This window comes from Scomber japonicus, chromosome 14, assembly GCF_027409825.1.
Source record: "Scomber japonicus isolate fScoJap1 chromosome 14, fScoJap1.pri, whole genome shotgun sequence".
In the NCBI taxonomy this organism is placed as follows: Eukaryota; Metazoa; Chordata; class Actinopteri; order Scombriformes; family Scombridae; genus Scomber; species Scomber japonicus.
This window is the reverse complement of record NC_070591.1, coordinates 7,032,625-7,043,373: the sequence shown is the minus strand read 5'-3', so window position 1 is coordinate 7,043,373 and position 10,749 is coordinate 7,032,625. Positions and strand designations below refer to the sequence as shown.

The window sequence follows — 10,749 nt, the reverse complement described above, 5'->3', positions numbered from 1 at the left end:
ATGAGCACCATCAGTAATTCAGTCTTCAGCCAGGTCCTACTGGAGGGAAAGTTGTGTGACGTTGTGATCAATGTCAGTAACGTGGAGTTTCAAGCCCACAGGATCATCCTCTGTGGCTGCAGCTCGTTCTTCAGGTGAGAGGATTGACATCAGTGTTGTGGAGTCTGGATCTTAACTTCCTGTGACCCTGCAGCATCATGTGGGGAACATTACATTTTGGGTTTGCTGGACCTTATACTTTATTCTGGACCTGTTGTCCTTGTTCGTACACACTTTTTGTGCCACCTAGTTGTAGCAAAAACACAATATGTCAATCAGTGTAAAAACCAGATAGCGGGCATCCAACAGCTGATCCCCAGACAAAAGTGGACCAGGTGCATAACCTTATCAAATTTTATGGTTGAAACTCGTCTATTAAATGCTTAATAAGTTCACAGTTTGATATGCTGTGCAGATTTGACTAATTTTAGCAATAGCAACAAGCTACACAGCTACAAGAAGTCCTCATTTGAAGACATTTGGACTTTATCATTTGTGCAAAGGGAAAGTGTAAATGTAAGGAAATAAATAGTTTTATAGACTGGTGAATTAATTGAGTAAAACTGCAAAATAAACCCCATATGAGGACGTTATTTTTTGTACTTATCAGGTCCTACTTATTGCAAATATCTAGGAGAGATTAAAAATTCATACTAAACAAAAGCTTGGGTCTCAGGAGGTTAAAGGTCTTAAAGGCACCTCATGGAGTTACTAGTGGCACTATGGAGGAGAACAAGATCCGCTTTGCAAATATAAATCCAGTATCGCAAACTTAATATATTGAGTAGAAATTGTAGAATTATGACAGAAAGCTCTTCTTAAAATGTTTGTTCCTGTGACTTTATTTTAATTCTCTGATCCCACAGAAATCTCTTCTGCACAACACCATCAGAGGTCTACAGTTTCCCCGATGTATCACCCAATATAATGAGCCTAATTATGGAGTATGCCTATAACGGCTCTGTTGGGGTGACGGAGGAGAACGTACTCGGGCTTTTGGCGGCAGCACACCGCTTCGCCATCCACGGCATCTTAAATGTCAGCTCTGACTTTCTAGAGCAGAAGCTTAGTGTCAAGAATTGCATCGGCACGTGGAAGTCAGCCGAGCTCTACAACTGTCTTGAGCTACGGAAAAAGGCCAACCTCTACATCCTGCATCACTTTGAGGAGGTGGCAGGATCTTCTGAGGAGTTCCTGCAGCTCTCCGTGCAGCAGCTGGCGGGTTTGATCGAGAAGGATGAGCTCAATGTGAGACAGGAGAGTACTGTGTTCGAGGCCGTCCTCCGATGGATCGATTATAAGCCTGAGGAGCGCAAAGGTCACATGGCCGTGCTGCTGAGCAAGGTAACTGAATAATAATAATGCTTTTAATTTGTACTACACTTTTGTTTTGCAGTGAATCTCAAAGTGCCTTAACTTCATTGATCCTAAAGATAATAAGAGTTAAGATGAAAAAGTAAAAAATAAAATAGACTAGCAGCACAGAAGGTTTGATCCCAGAGCTTGATATTGGGGGGCCTAGAGAACCAAACTGTTGGCAGATCTGAGGAGATTATCTTTACAACTTGATCTACTTAATAATGCTGTGTTGTGCAAGTTATGGGCCTTTGCTGTTGTCCAAAAACAAGCCAACAAACCACACCGCTGCACTGGGTAACATGTTCCTTCACCACGAAAAAGTTTGGGCATGTTAGTTTGTTCAGAAATGGCTCCAAAAACTAATAATAGTGATCATGTGTTCAGTCTCCAGAGATTAGATTAGGTATAGGCCTTTACACACTGGGGGCGTGACGAAAAAATGACATGAAAATGTGAAATATTTGCCTGCGGATATTGAACGAGATGCTGAATGCTTGTTGGCGGTTTTAACATGGACCCCAGGAAGAGTAGCTGTTGCCTGGGTAACAGCTAATGGGGATCCAAATAAACTAAACTAAACATAAGAGGGGAGCATTTTATCCGTCCCACACCGACTCCAACCTGCATTCAGCATCTCTGGCTACATCACATCAGGGATGGATGTATTCAAAATCTCATATTACCTTTCTGTCCTTGTTTCTGTCCAGGTCCGCCTGCTCGTAATGTCCGTCAGCTACTTGGTCGACACCGTGTGCAAGAACAATCTGGTGAGAATGAGTATGCCGTGTGTGACCATGGTAAGCAACGCCATGAAGACCTTACATGAGTCCAACATGGAGAAACCTCTGACCTGCACACGCCTGCCTCACACTGTACTATTAACTATTGGAGGTTGGGTGAAGGATTGTCCAACCGAAAGCGTTGAGATATACGACGTCCGAGCTGACCGCTGGGTGACGCTGTCCAACAACGGGAAGACTCCTCGAGCGTTCCACGGTTGCGTTTACCTCAACGGATTCGTCTACTGTATCGGAGGGTTCGACAATTTCAGCTTTTTAAGAAGCGTACGAAGGCTCAACCTCTTCACCCGAACCTGGCAAGAGGTGGGGCCGATGAACACAATCCGATGCTACGTCAGCGTGGCGGTGCTGAACGGCTGCATCTACGCCATGGGAGGTTACGACCGATTCGGACAACTCAACAGCGTAGAGCGATACCAGCCTAACGCCAACCAGTGGACTATGATCGCGCCAATGAATGACCAAAGGAGCAACGCCAATGCCACAACGCTACACGGCAAGGTAAGTGGAGAAGGGTGGAAGAAACAAACTTTAAAGAGCAATTTAACAGCAGCTGGAAAGAGATCTTCCATTGTTGTAGTGAGGTAGATGTATGACGGTTGGGTTACAATGCACGTACGTCTGACCGCCATCGAGCAGTAATGCTAGATCTTGTAACTGTCAATCACAGAGTGAAACATTAGTCTACGTAAAGGGTGTTTTCATACCTGAGCGGTTTAGTCTGATTGAATGAGGTTCATTTTCCCACTTGGTTCAATTTGCTTTGGGCAGTTTTGAATGCTGTAATTATACTCAGGTTTCAGGTGCAGAACAAAACAACCGCTCTAAAGCCTTTTAGAGGATGTGGTCTCTTGGTCCTGCCCCAAATGAACAATGGAGTGGTTTGTTTCTGGGGAGAACATGATCCAACCTCAATCCGATCCAACTAAGCTGTATTTTGCAAGTTGGACCAAAATCAATCCTGGTGTGCATTCTGGGATGTGGATGCACGTTGAGGAACATTTTACACATATAAAACCTCCATGGATAAAAAAAAATCATGATAGAAAGATTCAGAATTGAGCTTGTCTGCTGTTTGAGGTGTCCTGCCAACAGTTTTACAGATGTTTCTTTTACAATGGTGAGCTACAGGTAAAATGCTTTTTGGGACACTGGGTGATTTTCTGTTGTAATACCACGAGTGACCACTAGGAAACATCTGCTGATAGGTGGAGCTGTGGCGCCCTCTATGGGTTTTGGTCACAGATCCAAGTATTGCACAAGTTAAAAATGTTTCCTGATGGTAGTGCTAAATTGAAAATTAAGATAAGTCAAAGTTATCGCAGTTCTTCCCGAGGGAAACACTGGTGTCTTTACAAAATTTAATAGCAATCCATTTAGTGGTAGTTGAGAGATTTCACTGTGAAACATCAACCTCACTGTGGCACTGAGGAACGTCAAATGATCAGTGATTATACATAATACAGGAATGATGAATATGAATATAAAAATATGTTTATCCATTGGGTAGATGCTGACTTTTTTCACCAGATAAATGAAAACTTGGTTGCTGGTGGACATTAGGATTCATATGACCGTGATACCAAATGTCATAGCAATCTCTCCAATAGTTGTTGAGCCAATTTACTAAAAACTACAAATGTCAACCTGTTTACAGAGCCGGGAAAAGTCCGGGTATAACCAAAGAAAGTAAAATTCATCCTCTTGGAACCGCCAACATCTGTATTAAATGCCAATGACCGTCTATCCAATAGCTGTTGAGATACTTGAGTTTGGAGCAAAGTGTCGGACCAAATGTGGCGAAAAACACCCAATGTGATCATGTTCATATTCCTCCTAGATATACATCTGCGGTGGTTTCAATGGTGAGGAGCTTCTGTCATCCGCAGAGTGCTACAATCCTCAGAGCAACCAATGGACGATGATCGCCAACATGGGAAGTGGACTGAACGGGGCGGCCGTCATCGCCTACAAAGACCTCATCTACGTAGTAAGCTGAGCACGAAACGAAATCAGATGTCATTTAAAGTCTGTGTAAAGTAAGAATAAATATGTGTTCTGAGTTTGACATACCACAGAAAAGTGTGTTGCTAACCACCCTGCCGAATTTGAAAAAAAAATCGCCAAATATATGAAATTAGGCTTCAAAGTTGTGTAAAACTCAGCCTCTTTCTCTGCTCCCAAACGCTGTGGGAGTGCTGAAGCCCCACCTCCTACTGAATGTCACCTGTCAATCAAAGTCACCACCTCTACCAGAAACATGGACACTACGTCTGAGAGCTGTCTGCTGCTAACTCAGCGGCTAGCTCAGCGGCTAACTCGGCTGCTAGCTCGGTGGCTAACTCGGTGGCTAGCTCAACGGCTAACTGTAGACTGTAGTAGTAGTAGTGTGCGCTGAATGTATTTCTACCTCTACAGCAGCAGGGGCGGGTTTATGCTAATCACTAAATCCTGAACACAGAAATCTTGAAACACAGTTTGTGAAGCCTAGCTCCACAATTCAAATCTAAAATGGTTGAAATGCTTTTTACACCTTTTTTAGAAATACATTTATGACCTATTTAATGTGTTTAGAAGAAAATGTCTGAATTCACTTAACACAGTCTTTAAATAACTCACTCACATACTCAGATTTAAGCTCACAGCACAGACAAACAGATGAATGAGTTAATGTTCCCTTCTCTTAGGTCGGCGGCTTCAACGGCACCACCTGTGTGAACACCGTCATCGCCTACGACCCGGTATCGCACAGGTGGCGCCCGGTCCCTCCCATGATAGGTTCACGCAGCAACTTTGGCATCGCGGTGTTGGAGGATGAGCTGTACGCAGTCGGAGGCTTCGAGAATCTCGGCGCCTCCCACGAGGTGGAGCGCTACGACGGAAACAGCTGGAAAAGCGTCCAGAGGTTGAACATCCCCTGCAGCACGCCCAGCTGCTGCGTGGTGGAGAGAAACCCGTACTTTTCCACAACTATCAACTATCAAATCAATTTTACGAAGATATAAATGTTTTTTTTAATCAATGAAACAAGAGTGAGTATCAGTTTAGTGACAAGTTTACATCTTTTGAATATCAATCTTTATTTATCTAGCACCAAATCACAAAAAAAGTTATTTCACACAGAGCAGGTCTAGACTGTACTCTTTAATTTAATTTAAATGGAAAGGCAGCTTTATTTATATAGCACATTTCATACCCACAGGCAACTCTATGTGCTTTACATTAAAACAAAACATTTAACAGTAAGAACTGGAAATAAAGAACATAAAAAAAACTTTATTTAACATTAATTCTTTAATTCCTTTCTCTTTGTGAGGGGAGTTTACAATATGTTTTTATTTCTTATTTTTACTTTTATTATTTTCTATCTTTAATATAAATATATATTATATTCATTTATTTTTTCTTCTATTAAGTGTTATTACTGTTAATATACTGTATGTGAAGGGACTTTGTGCAATGTTGTTGCTTTATATGAAAAGACAATAAAGTTTAAAATAACAATAATAATAATCATAATAAATAAAAGATAGAGAGAAAATGAAATAAAAACTAGACTAAAATAGAGCATGAAATATGAGTTTTGAAGCATAAAATAATGATTTGTATTAAAAGCATTAAAAGGACATACAGTAAAAGAGCTCAATTATAACCAAGTGAAAAGAGAAATGTTTTTAACCTGGATTTAAAAATGCTTAGAGCAGTACTTGGTCACAGCGGCAAGGAAAAAATGGGAAGAAACCTTAACCGGTTGGGGTTGAGGGAGAGCGAGTGATAGGAGCAGAGGAAGACCAGGAGAAATAAAGAGGAGAGAGAGGCACAGTGATAAAACTACCAATCAACATTAATAATAATCGGAGTGGTGACGGCAGTTGGACATCCCTGAGGTTCTGACATCGACGCCTTCAGGCTTCCTGTGAGACGAGACGGCTCAGAGAACATATTCTCCTCAATATCTCCGAATTAGATTTAAATTAAATTGAGAAAAAAACTGGAGAAAATAATTTAATTTAGCAGATAATTAAAAAAGGGTGTATGTATATATTTGGTGGATAGTCAGTTTCTTTTCTTTTTTCTTGGTCGGCAGCGTTTGTGTCAGGGAATTTAAACTCAGAACCTCAGCTCTGAAAATATTAATAATCAAAATTAAATTGGTCAATGGTTGATTCACTTTAATTTTCTACTTCTGAGCTTAAAAGAGAAAATGCTACATCCTGTCAATTAAAGGACAACTTCCTGGTGAATACATGCGTCATGAATCAAAGCTCAAAACACAACTTTAACCCTCGTGTAGTCCTCCCGGGTCAAATTGACCCCACCTCTTTTGACTGTTCCTTCTTTCCTTCCTTCCTTCCTTCTTCCCCTCCTCCCCTCTTTCTTTGCTCCCTCCTCCTTTCCTTCCTTCTCTCCTTCTTCCCCTCCTCCCCTTTCTTTGCTCCCTCCTCCTTTCCTTCATCCTTACTCCTTCCTTCTTCCCCTCCTCCCCTTTCTTTGCTCCCTCCTCCTTTCCTTCCTTCCTTCATCCTTACTCCTTCCTTCTTCCCCTCCTCCCCTTTCTTTGCTCCCTCTTCCTTTTCTTCCTTCCTTCTCTCCTTACTTCCTTCCTTCTTCCCCATCTCCCCTCTTTCTTTGCTCCCTCCTCCTTTCCTTCCTTCCTTATCTCCTTACTTCCTTCCTTCTTCCCCTCCTCCCCTCTTTCTTTGCTCCCTCCTCCTTTCCTTCCTTCCTCCTTTCCTTCTCTCCTTACTTCCTTCCTCTTTTCTTCCTTCCTTCCTCCCTTCCCTCCTTAACCTGAGAACAACAGGAGGGTTAAATAAATAAATCAAATCAAATGAATAATAATAATAATAACGGACCAATACCATTTTCATAATTCTTAATTTCTCTTTATTGCATTAGAACATACATTTCTCATATATATCTATATATATATTTTATAAATGTGAATTTGTACACTACAATCTTTTTATTGTAACATGTTAGAAAATACTCGTAACGCTCCAAAAACATAGCACTAAAAACAGTTACCAAACAATGATTATTACATTTCCTCGTTTTTGTTTTTGGCCACCAAGAAACAGAAAAATAACAAGATGGCGGAGGTGGAAACTGTCGATCAGGAGAAGAGGAGAGGACCACGGTCGGCGAGACAGACAGTCGGGGGCTCGTTTCGGCTTTTATCGGCAGCCATTGTTGTACTCAAACGGATGAGGGGGTGGGAGGGGGTTGAGGGGAAGAGGCAGGGGGGCTTTCAACAGGTACAGAGAGGAGGAGGCGAAATATGGAGGCGGGCGGGGGAGCGTCAAGCAAAGCATCATGGGAAGACCGGGTCACTTATAACCGTCTTAATTACAGACAATTACAGCTTCAGCAAGTTCAGCGTTTTCTGCTGTGAGTGAAACATTTAGTTCTGCTTGGTTGGCTGTTTTAGTTTATTTTATTTTACAGTGTGAACAAGAAAGTTTCAGAGCTTCTTTTTTGTGTTTTCTGGTTTAAATTTGGAGCATTAATCTCTCAATTTTAGCCACATTACACACAGACTTATAGCTTAAATGTAGCAATATTCTGTATGTTAACATTGAGTTGAGTCTTTGCAGTAGCTCTGTGCAGGTTTCAGCCACAAAATGACGAGTGGCTGATCCATAAAGTTGAATATTTAGAATTATTTTAGCTTGAGTGACCCAATTACAAATATCCATTGATTATTAGATTTACATTTGACAGGTAGGTTTAACTTAATATTCTGTATGTTAACATTGAGTTGAGTCTTTGCTGTAGCTCTGTGCAGGTTTCAGCCACAAAATGACGAGTGGCTGATCCCTAAAGTTGATTAGCATTTTCTTGGAGGGACCCAATTACACATTTCCATTGATTATTAGATTTACATTTGACAGGTAGGGTTAACCGTCTTGCTCTGTTTCTGCTGGATAGGTAACATAAACTCCTTTCCCACTACAGAAACTTAGCTTAATATATCATAATGTAATGTAACATGAAGCCTTTGTAACAGGTTATGCTTCAACTTCCATTGTTTTGTGCACACTTTAGTTTGTAAGTGAGTTTCAGCCTTCCTCACAAAGCAGTAGAGACTTCAAAATACTTTCTGGCAGTGAACGTGACATCATTTTACATCAAGCAATAGAGACAGTACAGTGAGCCGGCCTTGATTAGCTCAGTAGTAGATCATCAGTAGCCGGTTGCACCAGCTGCTCGTAACTTTACACTTAGCGTCACCACGTAGAGATTTACATAAAGGTTTAAAACAAGTTGCACCACACAAACTAGTTCCTGCGTAGTAGGAGTAGTTGTTAAATATTTACACCCAGTAACTGTCAGGTGTGAGTGAGTTTTTATTGTTTGTTAACTGAACTAGTTCGGTTGCAGATATATGACTGCTGTAAATGGACTGCATTTATACAGCACAGCACCTTTCTCAAGTCTGCTGACCACTTAAAGAGCTTTACAACACCTGCAGCTGCAAACATTCACACACACATTAAAACACTGATGGCAGATGTTTCTAACACACATCAGCCATCAGGAGCAATTTAGGGGGTGTGGTGGGGGGGAGGGGTCAGCATCTTGTCCAAATAGACTTCGACATGCAGACAGGAGGAGTCAGGTATCAAACCCCTGATCTACCTCCTGAGCCACAGCCACACATTTGACCTCATTCTTGATTAAAAAATGCTGTTTAATAAACTAATAAAGTGGGAAAACTAAAAATTGCATTTCATAAAAACACAATTTATAAGGGTAATAATAGTCTAAATTACCAAGTAGTATAGGTCATGTTAGTTTAATAATGCTAATAACCCCTAAAGTTTAATTCCCTCGCACTCTCAACACAAATACTATGAAACACATGAAGTATTTCTCCATGTTTTTATATTACGAATAAAGCAAATTTATGTGTATACTTTAAAAAAAGTATTAGTTATTAAGTTAAATACATAATCTGGGCATCCATTGCTTTTAATTGGATGGTGCTACAAGGCTAATTAAGTTCAAATGGTGCAACCCGACTTTAGACACAAACTGTGCAGAAAGAGTTATGAGTAACTGGTGCAAAGGGAGGGGTGATGCTGGGGGGGGGGGCGCGATAGCAGCATTTAGGACAGGAGGAAGCGTTAGTGAAAGCAGTGTGAGCACGGAGAGCTGCTGCAGTTTTCTTTTTGGATGAAAGGAAGCAGGTTGTAAAGCAGCGTGGCGACTCAAGAGTTAGTGATGTTCTAGCAGAGAGAGAGATACACGGAGGAGGAGGAGGAGAGGGGCGGGGGGCTGGGGGTTTGGGGTACAGTATCTAACACACAGAAACATACACATACACACATACACACACAAAGCGAGGCTAAAAAGGCTTTTTAAAAACTAGCAACACAGATACGACGACCGGCACTGCAGGGAAGCGGGCAGAGGAGGAGGGCGGACAGATTTAAGGGGGGGGGGGGGGATAATAGTTGGCTGTGGATGGATGGATGGATGGAGAGGGAAAGGGAGGAAGAAAAAAGAGAGAGGAGGGGGACGTGAGGCATCAAGGAAAAGACGAGTTCAGAACAGAGTCGTGCAACACTGCGTAACACCACAGAATGATTGTCCTCTTGAACGTACCTCACCTCCTCTCTCTTCCACATATACACTGTTGTTGTTTTTTAAACCCCTCTACCTCCTTTCCTCATCCCCCCTTCCTCATTTGTCTTCGGGATTTTAATCTTTCATACACATACACACACACACACACACACAAAAACCCTGTGACCATAAAAGACGTTTACACACACACACACAAACACACACTCTCTCTCTCCCTCACACACACACACACACACACACACACACACACTCTCTCTCTCTCTCTCTCTCTCTCACACACACACACACACACACACACACACACACAGGGACACAACAAGGTAGACACATTTTGACCCATTACTACAGCCGACTGGTTCGTTAGCAGGAAGCAGAGGATTGGATAGTGCACATGTTGATTATAGCAGAGCTTAAAGCTGGTTGGCCAAGCGCACAGACGCAGCAGTCTGTTATTGATATGACAATCAGTGCTACAGCAGCACAATATAATCATTACTAGTACAAAACTAAACTAAAAACAAATCAATCAAATCGACTATTGCTAATTTTTTCTCCTTTTTTAAAAATGAAACTGCATTTTCCCCCCGAAAGCACCATCAATCAGTCCAAGAGGTGTTTTTCTGTCTATGAAGTCAAAATGCAGGATATTTAAAAAAAGGAAAATGTTATAATTAATCAGCTTTAAAGTATCTAGCAAAAAATGTTAAATATTTGATGCTTCTTGCTTCTCAATTTGTGAATATGTGCTGTTTAAATGTCACTTTTGGAGCTCTGGATATCATTTGTTCCCCCAATTTTTCAGTATTTATAAACCAAACAATTAAATTTGGTTAATTGGAAAAAAAAAAATCAACATATTTTTTGATAATGACAAATAATCATTAGTAGATTCCTTTAAAATATTTTCACAGATTCAAAATGAAAAATCTCAGCTTATTCAAAATTGAATCTAAAGTCT

The 10,749-nt window shown here is 41.1% G+C and overlaps 1 protein-coding gene across 1 annotated transcript; it reads left to right on the top strand.

Moving 5' to 3' along the window:
* On the top strand, positions 1–5,203 carry klhl10a (kelch-like family member 10a). Its single transcript, XM_053333599.1, has 5 exons — positions 1–134; positions 906–1,383; positions 2,106–2,699; positions 4,039–4,188; positions 4,886–5,203. The coding sequence occupies exons 1-5, from the start codon at positions 1–3 to the stop codon at positions 5,201–5,203; spliced, it is 1,674 nt and encodes a 557-aa protein (XP_053189574.1).
* Positions 5,204–10,749: the final 5,546 nt, after the last annotated feature.